Source organism: Accipiter gentilis, chromosome 15 (genome assembly GCF_929443795.1).
Source record: "Accipiter gentilis chromosome 15, bAccGen1.1, whole genome shotgun sequence".
In the NCBI taxonomy this organism is placed as follows: domain Eukaryota; kingdom Metazoa; phylum Chordata; class Aves; order Accipitriformes; family Accipitridae; genus Astur; species Astur gentilis.
Window position 1 is genome coordinate 22,424,876 of NC_064894.1, and position 19,741 is coordinate 22,444,616.

Genomic DNA, 19,741 nt, shown 5'->3' on the forward strand with positions numbered 1-19,741 from the left:
TCAAAGATTTCACTTAACCCAGGAGTTTGATGTTAATACATTAATTACAGGTAATAAAAAATAATCATACTTCAGAGTTAACCCAAAGTATTAATTTCTCCAAATGAGATATACTACTAATACACCAGAAACACTACTTATATGCAAGTCAAAGCAGAGCATACGTTTTTCTGTATTCAAAACTGTTAATGTAAATATTAGAATTCTTTTAGTGTTTAACAGCAAACACTGTATATTGTAGAGCCTAAATATTTAGATGACAATAACTTCTAGTTAGTTTTGGTGTCCACATACTTAATGCTATTTACAGTACAACAAACTTTTCCTTCAACTGGAAAGGAGTGATTCACTATTCATTCTTCACTGCAGTATTTCTATTGTCTTACCAAAAGAAAACCAAGTTAGTTAACTTAAAGAACAATTCAAGTGGCAGTAGAGTATTTGGTCAAAAAAATAACACCTACTGTCAAAACTTTTAAGAAGCTACTGTACTAGAAAGGCAAACATTGCAATGTTTCTCAAACTAAAATGGTGTTACCACATTTTGACAGGAGACAGCTGTAGACCATCTGCTTGGCAATTTGTGCAAATCACCATCTCTGTCATTCATAATCGCCAGCATTCTTGTGGTAACTACAGCAACTGCTTCCACTGCAAAGTACTGTATTTGTGGCTGACTTTTAATGCCATTTAGCAGCTTTAATTACAGAGCCAGCATCAAATGACCTGCAAGCTCTCTGCTGATTCCAATCTTAAAACCTCTGAAATAGTCCTCTTCCCACATAATTCAGAAAAAGCTTTTTCATATATTCAATATTATATTAGGTAATTAGCATTATATATGTCTGTTATGTCTTTAAATACATTTTATAAATAAATTCCAACAGTGTGTTATAAAGTAAGTAATGCATAAAAGTTTCACAATTTAAATAAATATTTTTCACATTCCAATTCAGCTTCTTACAAGCTCATCTTTATTTCATGCCTTAGTTCTGAAGCAATGGTTTTGCTTCAATACAAGAGGTAGATTTGATAGAGACTGGGCAAGTCAAGCCTACTGCCAAAAATGCAACTGTCAGTAACTGTATTGCTGATACGCAGTTTGAGACTACATGAAAAATTCAGAACCACTACCTAAAGTCCTACCAAGTCTTAGCTTAACAGTTCTTGTTAAATCACATTTAATGCTTTAGACAGGATTACTCACAGTTGTTTTCTGTACATAAGAGATAATGAAAAACACAAATACAAAACAAAGAACAGTTGTATCTAACACAATATATAAAAGTGCATGAGCTGCTTCTTCATCTATTTCTGCAAAACATATTCAACTTTTCCTCTAACTTTGGCCATAAAGAAAAGACCTCTGGGGGAAAAAAACACCCAAACCCAAACCCCTACAAGTGTTTACATTTTATGCTTGTCTTCAGTAGTTTACAGCTGAAACCCCTCCATTGGAGCCTCCTGCTGTTGAAACACAAACTGCTGCTGACTTTCATCCACCTGAGGTGCAATACTGGAGTCCTCTTCTTCGACACCAAAGTAATGTTCTATGAGTTCAAAAGCCTTTTGGTAGATCTCTTGGTTTTCATGCCTCTGAAGAAATTCAATTTTATCAAGTCCTAAATTCAAAACAAAACATTTTCAAAATCAAGTTGCTTAAATGAATGATGTATTCAAAGGGAAACAGCTTATAGTATAGCTTGTAGTATAGTGGTACTTCTTCGATAAAAAAATGCAATCCCAAATCATTTCAATTCATTCAATATCACTGATGCTTAATTTCCGGACCTATATATTTCTTAGTCTTCATTTTCTGCAGCACTTTCTGCTGTCCAAACTAATTTTAAAACTATGCTAAAAGACTACCAATTAAACTAAGGAGGAGGCTGTAGTATCTACAAAGAAATATGCCATGCCTACAAAGAAACTGAATCTGTATAGAATTAGGATAGCAATTTCCAATATCCCCATTTCTTTTCTTTTACTCTTTCAGTCTTCCCCAAATCTAAATTCCATCCCCTATCATGGAGTCATCACTGAGCAGAGTCTGGTATCTTACTAAAATTTAATTTTAAGATTGAAGATACTATCTTTCCAAAAGCTTATTATTTGCAAGCTAGATAACATAACCTCTGCTCTGCTGGCAGAATTAAGTGCTTGGCGGTCAGTTACATTGATTCAAAACTCCTTTTTAGCTATTTAAGATAATTCAGTTTTCACTTAAGTTGGATTAGGAAGAGCTCATACAAACCCTTCTGGTCACTGTAGAGGCCAAAGCAATGAGGGTGATATAATTAGCTGTTTCCCCTACTTGAACTTACGCTCTACAGCTTCAGAAGCCTACACTTAACTGGTAAAGGCAAAAAAGAACCTAGGCATTCAATAGTTGAAATTATGAACAGATTCAAAATCTGGAACAGAATAAATTCCATTAAAGTATTCAATACTTATTCCTCTTACACATTAGATTGCAAAGTAAGTCTAAGTCTGCACTTGGTTTTAGAAATGAAACTCTTAAAAGGGAATTCACATTTAAAGGCTTCTTTACAGAAAAGTTAGTACCATCTAATCAGATGTAATGGGATCAACTAGAATTGTTACTAGCAGTTTCTGAAACACAAACTTCTGCCCATTTTGTTTTGTCAGAGCTACAAAAAGATAACCCTCCATAAATAATGCCAGATTCATTAAAAGCCACTTTTAACGTTAGTTTTCTTAAATCAAAAGCATCTAGTAGTGAAATTCCACAAATAGTCATTTTAGTTTTGATACTCTGCCTTTAAAAGGTGGTTTAATTCAACAACTCTTAAAAGAAGAAACAGAACAAAATACTTTCACAAATTAGGTACAGACTTATTTTATTTTATGATCTGAAGTTGATTTTGCTATTACTGATATTTACCATGCTAAAAAGTGATCCGACTTTGGGAACAAGTAAAACAAACTCTGATCTTGCATCCCTGTTGGTAATGAAACCATACCAGACAGGACTATATATTAAAGTAATATAACTATATTTAGGATTGTCTGATAAACTTATGCAAACCATGGCTCCAATAGACTAGGACACCTGTGTGTTAAATTTTTCTGAGAATGTTTCTCTAGAGGGACATTTAATAAACTGACCACAGACAAATGCTCACAGGTTTTCTGCATTTAACCACTTCTCCCACCATGTTACATTGCTTAATTTATGATACTTTAATGTCCATTTATGCTTGAAGTAGTTCTTTTATTAAACTTACCTACAAATTTCAAAATGGTTCACAATGGTTTTGTTTTTACAGCCTGAAATAAGGAAGTTCAGGTATGTAGTTTTACAAGAAGTAATTTCTTACCATATGCTTCCTCTATAAGGGCACAATAAGGATTAATGCCCATTCCATTTTGCTTAGACTCTTGTTCTCCAAGACGCAGAATATTTTCAAGTCCATTTAAAGCCACCTGTACTATTTTTGAATCCATCACAGTCAGGAGGTCACAAAGAGGCTTGGTACAACCTAGTGCTACCAAATACCTTTATAACAGCAGAAGAACAGAGACAGGGTGGGGGGAAAAAAGAAGGACTGATAATCCAGCACATTTATTCTGACATACCAGTCTATCACTATTTGTCCTTAATTTTGCTTAAAAAAAAGTGGCTGAAACAAATTTCTAAAACATGCAACACCACAAAGACAAGCTTAGTCTGAAATTGAATAAATACTCTAATTTATCCTAATGAGAAAATTTAATGTGCATATTCCTAACTGGAGTGTGGAATTTGTAGTCTTTTCAACTCCTTCTCACTTACGATCTTCAGATGGGTTTAACTGAATGTAAGAGAAAAAGTTAGCTTTAGCAATAGGTTCTTTTCTCGGGCAGTTGAAACTCTGTAGTGGCAAAACCATTGAGTAAATATGTTAGAGTGCTCTGTGCTAACGTAGTCCACACTAGTAGTCCATTAAGGTATTAACATTACCTACTATAAAGGGAAGGACAACACTGTAAATATATAAAAAAAATGGGATTCTTAGTATCCTACTCCTTTTTCCAATTTTGCACAAAATTGTGTACGAATTTTTGAAAATCAGAATCTGTGTCCTTGTTTCTAGTGTGTAAGTAAAATGAAGATAGTAATGTTTGTCTGCATCAAAAGGTTGCTTAAGTATAGTTTATTTAGTGGTTTTAAATTATCCTGCAGTCAGACAGTAGTACTGTGAGGACATTAAAAGGGCTAAAACTTCATGACACAGATAATATATCTGTATTTTGTGATGAGAAGCTACTTGTATGGTATTACATTCACATTTACTATGTGAAGATCCTGAACTAAAATTTATTTAAAATACACTAAGTTTTAAGATGTTACATTATGCAAGCAATCAAAATAACACCAAAAAAAAAGGAACAAACTTTCCTTACCTCTGTTACTAAGTCACTATAAGAAAACCAGGATTGTTTACATCTTAAATAAATAAGCATGCACTTATTGCAACAGATCTCCCAAATGCGCTGTAAGAGTTATCACATCACTTTCAGTTCTGGCTTCCAAATAATACACTGTCATTTATAAATCCATTTATCAACTACTGATTCAAACTGATCACTATGCTGACAGTATTCAGAGAAACCAGAGAGTATCATCTAGTCGTTCAAGAAGTCCAATCTTTGCATCACATAAATAGCTGCTGACAGTAAAATTTTAATCAAACTCAATTTTGAAAAAGGAGGTTAGATATCTGCTTTAAAACAATACTGATAGTAAGTATAAAATACATGAAGAAACTACTAAGATTCCTGAAGTCCCTCCATTGCGCAAGTTTTCAAAACAACTCTCCCAAAGTTTTCCATTTTCAAACACTGAAACTGTTCATTAACTGTTCCAATTGTCTTTGACAATATTGTATCAGCTCTGGAAGATAATCCTGTGAAAGCTTTAGGTGTAATATCACCAAAACAAAGCAGTATCGGTCAATTTATTAATAAGTCTACTGCATGTATTTCACTCATTTTTTGGAATTTCTACATATTTAGTCCCTGTACAGAGCTTCAAGGAATTACAGTTGTGTTTAGGATTTTATTGCTGCGTTCGTCAATACTCAAATGCAGAAATAAAAATGCCTCAGAGAAGATACTTAGGCAGAGAAAATAGTAACATATACAAACTTACCTGATCTGTTCAGGGGTTCCTCCTGATGTTGCATTAGTTATGGCCCATGCTGCTTCTTTTCTGGTGCGAAATTCAGCTTTTTGAAGAATTTCAATCAATATTGGAAAAATATTTGCATCTATAACAGCCTAAGAGATGAAATTGTAGTATTTTACAACAATTAAAGATTCAGTATACACAAAAAAACATTAATAACCTTCAACACAAGAGTCAGTGATGCCTGTTGATACCAAAGCAAACAATGTTTTGTTAGAAGGCAGACAAACTAGAAATGCTAAACTGAAATTCAGAACTATTCCAACATTGCACTGCAGCAGCCATCAAAATATCTTCTTTTTTGATTTCTCTGTCTCTGGTGGACAGAATACTGCTTACTGGATAGGGCCATTTAAAAATCATATGACATAAGCACTAAACCTGAGGTTTTGAACTGGAGATCAAGCCTCAGAACAAAACTTCACTTTGTCCATTTATTCAGGTTTGCAGCCTCCATAGAAAGACTATGTCTATACTTGAAGACTGTATTATATATTTTAAATGACATCAAGAAGTAACATTTTCATTTCTGATTGAAGTAGAGGAAAAAAAAAAATCATATTGAAACATGTACTCTGATTCAGAACTCTCATTTTTATCAACCAGAACCTTTTTTTCAGGTAACACCAGACACCTGGAGCAATAGTCAGGATTTAATAGTTTCCACAAGAATACAACTCAGTATTGATAGCATCATGCAGGTTTTTTACCCAAGCAAAACGTTCCAGCATTTCCAAATTGGTAGAATTGTCCACTTTTCACTGGACTAATTTGTGCAAGATGTTTTGTTTCAACTTTTAAGAAAGGGGAATTGCTTTTTACTTTAACATGCATATTACAATGCAGAACAAAATTAAAGAGAGTATATCAGTAGATGATGCTCCCACAGGGAAAAATAACAACTGTTGACATCAGATCTAAGAGAAGTATCCTTTCATTTGTTTTATAAGCATCAACCAAATCCCCATGAGAGAAATTAATCCATTTCTCTAGTACAAATCATGACAGCTATTTTTAAAGTATTATTTTATGAAGTTATTTATAATAATCTTCAAAATTTAGAAGAAAACATTTAAATTAGGTAAAATTATAGACAGGATTAAAACAAATAATGCAGAGGCAATGTAGTATCTACTTATTTCTTCTTGTGAAGAAAAACCAAGTGAACTAGTAAAATGAAAACAAAACCAACCAAGTAACAAGTATACAGGCTTTACCTGAATCTGAGCTCTGTTTCCTGCAGTAATATTAGAAACAGTCCAGCATGCTTCTTTTCGAATAGATTCCTTGGGACTACTAAGCAAGTGCAAGAGACAGGGTAATGCAGAGCAGTTTAGAATAACCTAAAATAATTTGAGAATTGAAAATTGGGTTGTACTGTATACATATATATAAGCACTTTAGAGATTACTTCAGATTTTGCAACACATTTATATTTTACGAAGTATCATAGATAACAACCTGCAAAATTGAAGTGTTCAATGCTGTAGTGTGTGAATAGACAATCCAGCAATCTGGCCTCAATTAAGTTCAGACCAGAAGACTGACAACAGTAAGACTAAATAAGGCTGCTTAAGGCTAGAATATGAACAACTGAGAATAACTGAGAAGTGTAAATCTAATTTGTATAGTTAGTTGTTCATTTGTTTTTTGAGACAGGTGTTTTCCATTTAATTCCTTGACAAAATCCTCTCCTATAGAGCTCACAACAAATTATGTAATTAACTTATTTTCCCTTTACACTAGTTCTGTCAGCCTTTTAGACACAGTTTTCTTTAAAGCAAGACCCGTCTTAGTATTTCCTGCATTGCTTCAAACTCAATTCCATTGCCTGAAATTAAAAAATAAATCTTTAGAACAAATTGCATCAGTAAGACCATCACATGCAAATTCACGGACAAATCAAGTACGACTGATGCTTACAAGTGAAAACTTTGACTGTATTTGAAGACTTTAAAAAGGGAACTATAATAAAAAATTGAACCCCCACTAAGGAGAAAAAATAAAAATAAAAAATGGGAAGCAACAGTCAAAGTACCATACAGGAATGAAGCAATCGACTACATACAGTGCTGTAAAAAAAAGTGTTCTTTCTTGCAGTAATTTAATGTTTAAAATAGCAGCCTAAACTGTCAAATTAACAATATAGATCTTTCACTAACATAGGCCGGTACCTCTACTGGACATGTATTTTCTCACAAATTTTACGAAGTTCTGTCCTGCCAATTCATTTTTCTTCAATCAACTAGTCTTACCTGTGTTTGGATATCATCCCCAGTAACAATATTTCCAACTGCTCTTAATGCAGGGGATACCACCTTGTAATCATTATGCCTGGAGACAAATATTAAATCGCTTGATATTACCAAGTGTTAAAAGTATAATTTTGCATTTTCAGTGAACAATGTTTTACTTAAGGTGCTAAATTTTTAGTTATAGAAAACACTGCATTACTACTTATACTTTCTCCTTATTTAGCCAAATTTGACAACTGCAAGCCCACAACTGAATTGCTGATTTCAGGAAAGGGCATCTCTATGGAACAACACAACTTAGATTAATCCATCTGTCCAGCAGATTCATTTCATCCAGCTCAAGTATTATTGAATACAATACTGGAACCTGCATCATTCAATAGCCACAGAAACAAAAGGGATGGTGTTAGCTGTATACTAAAACTTAGCAGCCCCCCTTTATAAATGGAACTCCCCCCTTTTGTAAGTTAATAACCCTAGAAGCCAGTACATGAAGCCTGCATTCCCATATTCAACTGTCTGAGATGCAGGGGAAGGAAATCTACTCAGTTGTCCTAAAGCTTCTACAGAAGAGAAAGCAACCTCACCCTCTCCTGACAGCTATACAAATGAGCTTTTCATAGGGAACTGTGCTGAGCTGTCAGTGCTGGCAACTACTACCCCTGACCTACTCTGCAGTCCCCATGTGAACACAGGGATTTAGTCTCCCTTTCTAGGAAAATAATGAACCATAAACCAAATATACTGGAACAGTTCAAAAGTGGCACAAGCCTGCCTCTGGACTTCGTGAGTCCGAGAACTGTCTGTATTGCAACTGCACCTCCTAGAAAGGTAAGAAAACAAAATGCAAAAATGAAATTAAAAAAAAGCTGTGAAATTAGTTTACAATTCAAGCTTGGTCTTCAGTCTTCACCCTTCTATTCCCTCATGTAAATGAAATCCTACATTAAATCTTAAAGAATATAAAGAAATACTTTGGAGAAAACTTTTTTTCCACTGTCAATCTCAGGAAAAATGCCAGGAGCCAAGCAACTCTTAGCAAGCAACTTAAAAGGTTTCAGACTGAATTCACATTCATCACTTCTCACAAAATAAATTTACGCTCGAGGTGAGAAAAAACAACTAAATTTTAATTCATTAATATTAACAGTACCGCAAGACATTTATTTGGTGAAGAGAAGACTTACATAAGCAGCTCTACCAATCTTCGACACACTCCAGAATCAATAACAGCTTGAATTTTATCATTGGGACCATCTGAAAGGTAAGAGAGGGCCCAGCAAGCATCTGCTAAGACATCCGGGTCACTGCTAAACAACAGTCTTGATAAAACATTTAAGCAAGGAGCAACCTAAGTTGAAGAAAAATATTGCATAAAATTAGATGTTTTGTATTTTTCAACTTTCAGAGAACATTCTGCAAAGGCAAAAAGATGCAAAACTATTTACTGCCAAAGCACATGAGGTCATTAATGAATCAGGACCTAGGTGGAACACTTCCTGATTAAACTAGATACCCAATTCAGACTGGTAAATTGGATAAATTCTGATTCACAGCCTATTTATTTAGAGATACTATATTAGCTATATAATTGTTCAGCTTAAACAAAAACCATCTGCTTTTACAGATAACCAGATGATCAGGAATTACTGATGCTTTCTTGAATCACCCAGAGAACAGAATTTCAAAGTAATAACATCTTTTGATATTGCCGTCTTTGTAGGAGTACTGGAGGTTATTTGTAATAACCAATTTACAATTGCTTTAATCACAAAGAAACTCAGAGTAATTCCCAGAAGACTCAACGTTCACTGAATCAAATCAAACAAGCAAAGTCTGACTTCAGGTCTCACTGCAACTGTTGTCGCTGGCCTTAACCTCCTACAAGCTCCACGCAGACAGAGCCAGATAAACTAGACCATCTTAACACCACTTGGAACCTGACAGGTTTCAGCTGTACAGTTTGGGAATTTCATAGTCTTTGTAGAACTTAATTCTTTATCTTACATAAGTTATGCAACTCAGCCTCCTTTACGTGTCCAACTGGTGCTATTGCAAAGGGCAAAAAGCAAAGGAGGTATTCTTAGCAGCTGCTTACAGGGCATCCTTTTCCACTGAAGTTGTGTTTAAGCAGCAAGAAATCTTGTTGGTTTTTGACTACCAGAACAAGACACTACTGAAGGATATAACTTAGGCAGAGCAATTGTGAGGTGATCAATTAATTGACATCAGAAATCACCCCTTTTTGTTAATATCTCTCCAAGAATTATTAAGTAGCAATGACAGTAATTACTACCCTATAAGGTAAGCTTCAAGACACGTAAATTCTCTCCAGATTATCATTAATGATCATTTAACCTCAGACTCTTGTACTAGAATATCCAATGTTCAGTTCTTTTAATCTTTTAATGTCATTAACCTTACCAGAAATTAATTTCATACTGAAAATAAGGAACTAATACTCCTATTAGCCTCTACAGTCTTCCTCTCTTTACAACCACGTACTGGAGAGAGGAGGAAGTGAAGGGGAGAGCATACAGGCAAATCACTTCTGTCACCATAGTCTGATTTAACTGCATCTGACAGAGCAGAAAACTCAAAATTTTATTCCTGCAGCATGCACTCTCAATCATAAAATAAACAAACAAAATTTAAAAAGCTTTAATCATAACTCACATCCTCCAAAACAGATCTGGAGAAAATACACCCCCAAGAGGTTTAGTGCTGAATGTATTATTTGTCCATCATTTCATACCAGTGAATGACTATTTGCATCTGACTAACTACAGTCTCAAGTTTTAAAGTAATTTAATTTTATTGCTGATACCTGTCAAAGTAGATGATTTTTTGCAGATACAACAGATGGACAAGACTGTGTGATTACACTAAAAAGATAAAAATTGAGTCTATCTCCAGATTCAAAAACTCTGTGTGTTATGACATGTTACAAACCTAAGTCATCTTCAGCTTTCTGACTTCTCAAAATGAATATTTTATTATACCTTACTGAAGTCCGGAGGTGGGTTCTTTCCTCTACAGAGATTTGAGAGAGCCCAGACTGCATTTCTAGTTGTTGTAAGACGATTTGAATTTGTTAACAGTCTGTCCAAAAGAAACAGCAATAATAAAAATAATCATTTCTTATTGAAAATGTAAGTCTTTTTATGTCTATTATTACCAACAGTACCTCAAATCAGGAAAAGATACCCTATTATTGGGCACTAGTTTCAATTTATTTCTCTTCATAGTTTACATGCTGCAAAATTTTCTTAGAATCAACTGAATCTGAATAGATTATTTTGTGTGGACATCTCATTCTGAAACCAAGTATACACATATAAAGTAAACCATTGCTCATATGAAAAAAACATTCAACTAATCTTTTCTGAGGGTCTTGAGAAGGGGTTAGGAGATACAACCCTCCCTTGAATTAACTTTGACGTTTTCATTCAGAGAATGAAATTAATATAATAAAAATGGTTCCCTAAAAAGTTAGAACTTAAAAGATCTTCTAAAAAAAATTAACACTTTACTGTTTTTGAATAGAACGCGAAAGATTCAACACCTGAAAAATCAGGTTCATGTTTCAGATACATTACCAAAATATCTAGAACTGTTAACCTGTTAAATCCTTGAGGAAGGTAATCACAGTCTCCTCTATTATTTTAAGCTATTTTACAAATGTTTTAAGACATTCATTATTTTAAGCAATAATAAATTGAACAAAAATTGTGTTGTGTAAATTTTTTCCCTGTGATGAACCTACCTTACATCCTATTGTAGGCATATAGTAAATGCTGGAATGATGTTCCTAGTGAAGAGAAAACTTCTGGTGGAACACAGCTTGTGTAACAACTACTCTGCACAGCTCATTTCAAGAAGCAAATGGATATGTAGCAGTACCGAAGCTTGGAGCTACTGGACAAAGGTGAGAAAACCAGCCTATTGCCCAGCCACTTGGAATCCCGCAAATGCAAGTGTGAATTCAATCATCTCTCTCACCCTATAGATCCAGAACTCTGGCAACAGAGTTCTGCACAGTATAGAAATTTCATACCTGTGAAATAAAACTTCTCTGCTTTTGCAAACATTGGAAAACTTCCAGTCATGGACTAAAGATACACATGAAGCTGTGGTAATCCAAAACATTAGCTTCATAGCAATATAATAAAAAAAAAAAAAAAAAAAGAAACATTCTCAATTTAGCAAAGAGCTTATACTCTTTTCAAATAAATTTTAAAGTTGAAGTTTACAGTTATGTATACCTGTACACTAGAGTTATAGAACTAATTGACAATACTTACTCCAAAAGGGGTGGTAATATTCCACAGTTCAAAACAAAGTCTCTGCATTCTGCGTTATCACCAGCAATGTTACCAAGAGCCCACACTGCCTTAAAAAGCAAAGCATCCAAGTGAATTTATACATGCTTGCCAATCGACTTTTACAGATCGCCTATACATTTTTACAGCAAATATTATAAAATTTTTAAAAAAAGCTGTATCATTCCAAATATAAAATTTCAGAAGACTACTGACTTCTAGATTGCATTTTTTTGTGAATTCACACAAAGTCAATTACCTACACTTGAAGTCATCCTTTCAGGGAAAGAAAGTCTTCTGATACAAAAATATGTTGATTTGTGTGCTTTTCAATAAAAAGGATGCACACACTCTTTTATATTAATATTTGCTCACTATGTGTAATAGATTCAATAAAACTAACTCGAAGTTGCAAACAATGTATGAGGAATAAAAAAGTTAAATCATGAACTTTCACTATACAAACTTACAAACATGCTAAATAAAAGCTAGCAAATTACATCCTCTCAAACATAAACAGAAAACCCCTAAACCAAACCAAACAAAAAAAACCCAAAGTTCAGGAAAATGTTAATGAAGACTGTAACATAGTAAGATGGAAGAGCAGAAGGATATAGGAAATAAAGCTGCAAATAACTTGGGGGAAAAAAATTCACATTGTTTTCTACTCTCTTATTTCTATTACAGTGTTTTAGTTCCTGTCCACCTGTAAATGCCACAATAGAAATGAAGTGCTTTCTTCAAATTACTCAATAACATGAAATAAAGAACAGATTCAAAGAAACCTGAAAGAATCAGAGGAAAAAAAAGACGAGGGAAAAAATATACCAAAGGTAAATTTTTATCCTCCTTCAGCCAATGAGCAAATGAGGCTCAAAAACTCTCTAACCATACATATCCCCAAAAAGACACTCATAAATGAATTTTAAGTAGTTATAAAACACCTCAAGAATAGAGTTACCTGCTCCTGTACATCTTCATGCTCTGAACTAAGCAACTTAATAAAAATTGGAACAGCTCCAGTTTCAATTACAACTTTGGTGTGTAGAAAAGTTCCAGATGCTATGTTTGTCAAAGCCCAAGCTGCTTCAAACTGTTGAGGAGAACAAAGATGACCATGTTAAACCACTTCACAGTAAAACTTATGAACTCATGAAAACAGCTTGACATGAGAGTTGCAGAGGTTAATTTTCTAACTTTTTTCCTTTACACTGAAATGCAATTATGACTATTATTGTACTTTCTATACAATAAAATAATTGGCATTGACAAAATCTCTATTTTAGTAAGCTTGCAGCATTAACTGTAAGAAAGATTTCAAATCTCTATTAACTAGTACAAATCCCTTCTGTTTACTCTGTATTAAGTTTAAGTTAATTCTTCCAGTATGAATGTACACAAGGCCTAAGTGCCATTCCATGAGCTACCATGAATAGATAGAACTAGTTACTCCTATCATTGATTATATATTTTTAAAAGATTTTCCAAAAGGGTTTCATACAAGTCTTTCAGTTTCCTGTATTTTTTCTCCTTTTCTATGATTTCAACTGAAAAATAATACAATATATTCAACGCAAACAAAACAGATTCTGCTTACACATCAGGGCTGATGATCTTCATATACCACTCTGGAAACCCCCTTGAACACATTCTGCTTTCAACACCCAAGTATTTGACCAGCTGAATACATAACCCTAAAAACTACTATGAAATTCGCAAGAGTAAAGTGACCAGTTCAGTGGCAACAACTGACATTTTAGACAACTAAAATTTACAGCTTCAGTGGTTAAAAGTAGTTAAATTTTAATATTAAACAAACAAACAAAACCAAAAAATACATGCATTCCAAAGCTCTTTTGGAGGGTTTCTAATCCCATTGCAAACCCCCAATCAGTATCAGCCAAACTCACTTGCAGAGTGTAATTCTCATTCCTCTCTAGAAATTTCACAAATCTCTGTACTACTCCTGGTTTTTGTATGACTTCATCTATAGGTGGATTAGGCTCTAGGGAATAAAAAAAAATAAATCTGTTTAAGTCTAACAAAAAAAGACCAAATAAATTACTTTTTCAGTATGACACAAAAAACGAATACAATTCTCAGTTCTTAACATAATTTTTAGCATTCAATCATTTTAATCTCAAAGGAAGGAGCTAAACTTTTGACTTTAGAAAATGGCAGGATCATCTCCGTAAAGTGCTATAATTTACTAAACACCCTACTATGTATAATAATAGTAACACATACTACTATCCATTGGCATATTAGTAACACATTACAAAACACTGTTCCCTCAATCAGTAGCTCAGATCAGTACCTAATCATAATTTCCCTTCCACTATTTTGAATGACCAGGCATACTTTTACCTATCATGCTATACAAATGCTGGCATTGATTCAAGTCTGCACGTCTTACAGTCTCAACAAAACCAAGTTACAACTGTTCTTTGGCAGCCAGAAAATTTTTCTCCCCTCAATTACAGAACGTGAATCAGAAATTGAAGTACTGCAACAAGTATTCTGAGTAATGTTAGTGTGCGTTAGTTACTGCCCTGAACACTTCAATCAAAATATCCTTGCTTTTGTTACTTTGTCTGAAAGACTTAACATTAGAATAATGAAGCTTTCTGTATTTAGCCATTAGGTCGGAAGAGATTAGGCACAGTTTCTCTATAAACAGAACTGGAAGTTTCAGCAAGCTCTATTTTAAAGTAAAACAAAACTAAAGGTTAACTGACTCTCTCTGACTAAAAATTGTACTAACAACACAGAAGGAATGAAGAAAATCAGGCAACACTTACGTACCTTTAGATAGCAATTTTCTGAATTTCTGAGTCGCTGTGAGTTGCTGATCAGGATCATCCGAGAAAATCATCTGCACCATATCTACTGTAATAACTTCTTCCTAAAAATTAAAAGAGGATTTCTTATGTCTAGTACTATGCACATTAACCAATAACATTCTAAACACACTCTAAAGTAATTACCTCTGGAATAGGTACAGTAGAGCTGACATCAGGATCCTGAATTGGACTTTCTACCATAGATTCTTCATTTCCCGGGAGAGAAACGTTTCGGCGTTTAAACAGCTAAACAAAGAAATATTTGGGAGACTTTAGAATTTACCATAGAGTGGGTACTGATGACATACACTTGGAAGAAATGCTTTCACCAGTCAAAGTATCTCAACTATTCACTTTGCTACTCATCCATGCAAATGGAATTCTACATGAAAGTTTAAAGAACAAAGAAGAACAACACTACTATATCTGTACTTTGATAAACTGCACTGCAACACTTCAGAGAGACACTTAAAAACTGAAATTCTTTTTAATTAGCAAAGATCCATAAATTTTTCCACACAGATCTCTTTACTTTTAGTCTTTTATACCTCATAATTAGCATTTATTTTTAAGCAGGAAACAGTATTCTACAAGCTACTTCCTCCTTTTTTAGTTTATAAGCTAAAATCATCAACACAGAGCCAAAGCTTGTGTTTCAGCACTCTGCATTCCTTCCTTCAACAGAAGGTCTAAGATCTATGTACTGTCTTTGCATAACAATTAAACAGCACCTATATTTCTTATACAGTTGCAGAAAGATTAAAACATTATTTTAATATAGTTGGAGGAAAAAACCAGCATAGCTTCAAGGTGAACTTCCAAATTATGTAACATTAAACATTCTCTATGTCCAAAAATCACTTTACAATTGGCTGCATGCACTGCCTATGCTCAAAATACATACCTGCACTGTAGTATTTAATAAGGTATGTTTAATGAGTGCCTCTTCATTTTCTGGCATACAAGCAGATCATTCACATTAGCCTGTTTTCTTCTAGGAACCAAACCTAAATTTTTTATCTTTAATCCAGTACTACACTTGGAACTACTGTAATTAACAATTCTAAGAATATTATGTTGACATCTTTAAAAATAAATGTTAGAATCTCGGTCCGCTGACTAAGATTTTACCTGTAAGCATAATAATGAAACCTCCTACTAAATCCTGATGGGTTTTGTCCTCTAGGTGTCTATAGACACCTAGATTTCTGCTATTGTACATGCCCAAAACAGCAGAAGCAACTCCATGTTTTACATCTACTCATATTTCAAACAGGAACCTAAACAAAGGCATTCTCTCAACGTTCAACACACTTCTGGACTGGGCACAATCCTGGACACAAAACAACTGCAGAATCCTTGACATAAACAAGGTTTAATTGCATTTAAACCCACAAAGGAAGAAACAACATTCTTCTTTTGGAAGACCAGCCATTCTTTCTAGCACTTAACGAGGACACAGACACTCTTGGTTGAAGTGTATAAACTCTTTTTGTTTAGGATCATGGCCTATCTACCAGTTATAACTTTTTCTGGAGCAAAAGCAGTCTTATCTCCCTGCATAAACTTGTTCTCCGCAGTTCAACAAGAACTGAAAAACACCAGTCCACCAGATTAAAATCAAGGAGAATATAAGAGTATTCTCATTGTTACAACAGTCAGCATGGGAGAGGAAACACCCATTATTTTCATAATTTATCTCAGGACTATCTACTAGAAAATACACAAACAAAACTTTCAGCAGGAACTGCAGTGCAGTTACCCATTCACAGGTAAATGCTCCAGTATCACACTACTTCTTACTCTTACCTCTCTGGCCCAACTAATTTAAATTCTTTTTCCATGCAGTAGCACCACTTTCCCAGGAGAAGAGTAAGCATTCCCACCTCAGAGAAGACTGTAGATCAGTGCCTGGGACACTCTCTAGGTTGTGGGAGACAAATTCAGCCACTTTAGACCAAGCAGAAAAACAAACTACATTCCTTACTTTCCTGGCAAGAAACTACTAAACATTTTGGGAAAAGGAACTGCCACAAACCATTAAATTATACAATGCTCCATGTACTCCAATCACTAAAAATTCAGCGAGGACAACTGCAAATGTTATATGTAACAGTTCAGGGATCACTAATCGGTAGCTACTTTACTAAGTTACTGTAGAAAAGCTATTTGGGCAGTTTGAAGTATGGCTTCAAAGATGAAAATAACCCTCTCCCTTCTAACAGTACAATTTTGGCCCAAACTCTGGAAGAGAATGCAAGGTTTCTAATCCTTACTGGAAATAAGACTATCCTTTCAGCCCAGTCTTACATGCTTAAACCTAGACTAAGGATTAAACTTAAGATGTGGGTCTCTCCTCTGTGTGCCCTACTGACTTAAGAGGGCTTCTGTTCACTTTTTAGATCCTATCAAGAGCCACCTGGTGCTCCCCAAGATTGCACAAAACCCAGACATTCAGCCTGGCACTCTGGATTCTGCTCCACAGGAGGAGACTGCTCAAGTCCTTTCACATATCTGAATTTAGCTTCACAAGTACTTAACAGTTAACAGCTCACCAAGATACTTACCTGTTCTTCCCTTTTCTGTTTCCGAAGCTGGATTCCTTCCTCCTCTCTTCGCCTACGCATTTCTTGGGGATTTAGTGCATTATTCTTGTAGCTTTTCATTCGGAAGTTATCTTTACCTGGGCTTGCCATGTTGTCTATTAAAAAATAAAAATTAGTGCAAAAGGCCAAACCTTGCAAGACAAACCTGCCATCTCTTGCACTACAAAAGTATCTACATCTATTCCTGTAGTTGCTTGCAATACCCAGTTCATCAACAAAAATGTCTAACGTAGAAATCAGAGAAAAACCTTTGCCTAGACAGGCATTTCTGAACTGCAGATTAAACTACAGCTCATCTTGAGGATCAGATACTTCATTAAAGGGCATAAGCTACTGCAAAAAGAAATTATGGGTCTTATGAACAAACTGAGAAACAAAAAGCAAAACCATTACATTGCTAAATTTTGATTCTGTCAGCAAGTAAAGGAATTTGCTTTCTCCTCTCATAAAAGAGGCATTAAATGTATTAAAAAGTAAGGACAAATCCAAGAAGAAAACCTGCAGTAATTACTGCTTCATTTAAAATCTTGCTGCATTGTTTCTTTTGTTGTTGTTGGGGGGTTTTGGGGGGGGGGGGTGGGGGGGGTGTTGTTGTTGGGTTGTTTTTTTTAAGATGCCTATCTTGCAAACATAACACAGGACCTAAAGATTATGCTGTGTTTCCTTCTAAACTGTATGCAGAAAAACAAATTAAGGGTCAGTAGCACCCAGACAGGCATACTCTTTTCCATTTTAAACTAACAAAATGATTGACTCATTCTAATTAACAGCTCTTTTGATGGATTAGGGGATTATAATTTGACTGTCATTTCAGGCATATCAGTTGTGAAAAGATAAAAGTGATAAAACATAATTCTGTCACTGAAATGATCAAACTGACTGATTGGAAAAGTTGTTAATAGCATGGTACTAGGTTTGAAAGCTAAAACCGTAGCCTTCATCTGAGAAATAACTGTCAAAAATATGATTTAAGACTCTACACCAACTCTCACTTGTCTGGAATTCTTCCACAACAAGAAAACAACTGAACTACAGCTCTTGAGCTGTGCACAGTTCTCTCTCAACCTCCATGACGGGACTATTTATTTTAATATCAGTAGTACCAAGGACTGCTGAGCAATAAACACAAACTATGAGAGGAAAACAGTCTGCAGACTTAGGCTGACATCCACAAGACACTCCAAGGACTCAGCAGCCTGTTTCACCCAAATGCATTTGCTTCACAAGAACCTTAGTAAACTACTGCCATCTCTGGACTGCAATGCTCAGCGTGCCACCATCTAAGGCAATTTTCTCGTAATTGTCATGTTAACTTTTGAGGCACAATTTAAGAACATCATTTTTCCAACAACACTACTGGCTTAACTAGTCCTAGAACATCACCACTTCCTTAATCATTCACGCCTTGCTCGTTTAGTTGCACCAATGAACTGTCAGGCCAAGCAATGAACCAAACAAGAGAAGCGTGCAATGCAAAGTAACCCAGTTTAGGTCACTGGCTCTATAGCATTACAGAAGCTCAACTGGGAGGAAGCTTTCATCGAGACTGTTTTCAAAAAGAAAAGCTTATGAATTTATAGCTTCATTCCCCGCACAAGAGTTTTGGCATAGACATCATAAGGGCAAAAAGACTAGCAGTCCCTGATCTATTCAGGCTTCACGACTTCTGCATCTAGATCCAAGGAAGCTCGCGCTTCTGCTCGGCAAAACCACGCTCGTTTTCACACTAAATCCCTCCACATCCTGCATCTCGCCCACTTGTTGTGCCTAGACTAAGACCTACCCAACTAATAGGGTTTTTTGAAGGTTTTTTTTTTTTCTTTTTCCCTCCCTGCCTACAGCAGGCTCCCTAAATACCGCGCCTTGCCGTACCACCGCCCCCTCCCCGACCGGCAGCGCGGGGGGAGGCCGGACGCTGCCCGCAAGCTTCGCACCGGCCAAGACCCCGGCGAAGGGCCGGGTCAGATCCCCGCCGCCTGCTCGGCCGACAGGACACCCACCCCGGCCACAGGGAGCGGCTAGCGAAGCCCCTCACCCGCGTCCCTCGACGAGGGGGGCGGAAAAGCTCCCCTCCATCAGCAGCGGGGCACGGCAGGGAAGGGAGGACGGCAGTCCTCTGGACTGAGGAAGCGGCGGCGAACGGCGCAGGAAGACCCCGTCCCGGCACCGACCGCCGCGCCCGGCGGGGACCGAGCTGCCGTGCTCGGCAACGCCCCGCTGCTGCCGGCCGCCCCCGAGCAGGCAGGAGACCGGCCTGCGCCGGGGACCCTTACAGCGAGGGTGCCCCGGAGGGGACCGCGGCCCCTCCTGCCCCTGCCCGCCGGTTCTTAGCGCTCTTACCCATCGAAGCGGAGTCGCACGGCGCCCGCCGCCCTCCAAGGGAGAAAGCCCCACGCCGCGCCGCTCCGGAGCGCGGCACCGGCAGCGGTTCGCAATTCAAGATGGCGGACGCCGCCCCGCCGCGCGCCGCACTGGCCGGGGAGGGAGGGGGGCGGGGGGGGGGCCCCCTCCGTTCCCAGCAGGC

The 19,741-nt window shown here is 36.3% G+C and overlaps 1 protein-coding gene across 2 annotated transcripts; it reads right to left on the bottom strand.

The window, feature by feature from the left end:
• Positions 1 to 1,255: 1,255 nt before the first annotated feature.
• KPNA5 (karyopherin subunit alpha 5) lies at positions 1,256 to 19,700 on the bottom strand. 2 transcript variants are annotated; one of them, XM_049817742.1, is made up of 14 exons: positions 19,558 to 19,700; positions 17,179 to 17,312; positions 14,756 to 14,857; positions 14,574 to 14,673; positions 13,679 to 13,773; positions 12,730 to 12,861; positions 11,751 to 11,839; positions 10,449 to 10,548; positions 8,634 to 8,797; positions 7,447 to 7,525; positions 6,409 to 6,534; positions 5,156 to 5,283; positions 3,342 to 3,520; positions 1,256 to 1,622 (listed from the first exon to the last, which is right to left on the bottom strand). In XM_049817742.1, the coding sequence occupies exons 1-14, from the start codon at positions 19,559 to 19,561 to the stop codon at positions 1,435 to 1,437; spliced, it is 1,620 nt and encodes a 539-aa protein (XP_049673699.1). In that variant the 5' UTR covers positions 19,562 to 19,700; the 3' UTR covers positions 1,256 to 1,434. The 2 variants fall into 2 exon arrangements, with proteins under 2 accessions (XP_049673699.1, XP_049673700.1); XM_049817743.1 differs by lacking the exon at positions 19,558 to 19,700 and adding an exon at positions 16,421 to 16,534 and having other exon boundaries at positions 17,179 to 17,295.
• Positions 19,701 to 19,741: the final 41 nt, after the last annotated feature.

What these genes read in the sequence shown, in the direction of transcription:
- KPNA5 (XM_049817742.1), bottom strand. An exon ending in AACAGAAAAGGGAAGAACAG is followed by an intron (nt 14,858 to 17,178) that starts GTAAGTATCTTG and finishes TTCTTTGTTTAG; the next exon opens with CTGTTTAAACGCCGAAACGT. An exon ending in ATATTACCACCCCTTTTGGA is followed by an intron (nt 10,549 to 11,750) that starts GTAAGTATTGTC and finishes TCTTTTGGACAG; the next exon opens with ACTGTTAACAAATTCAAATC.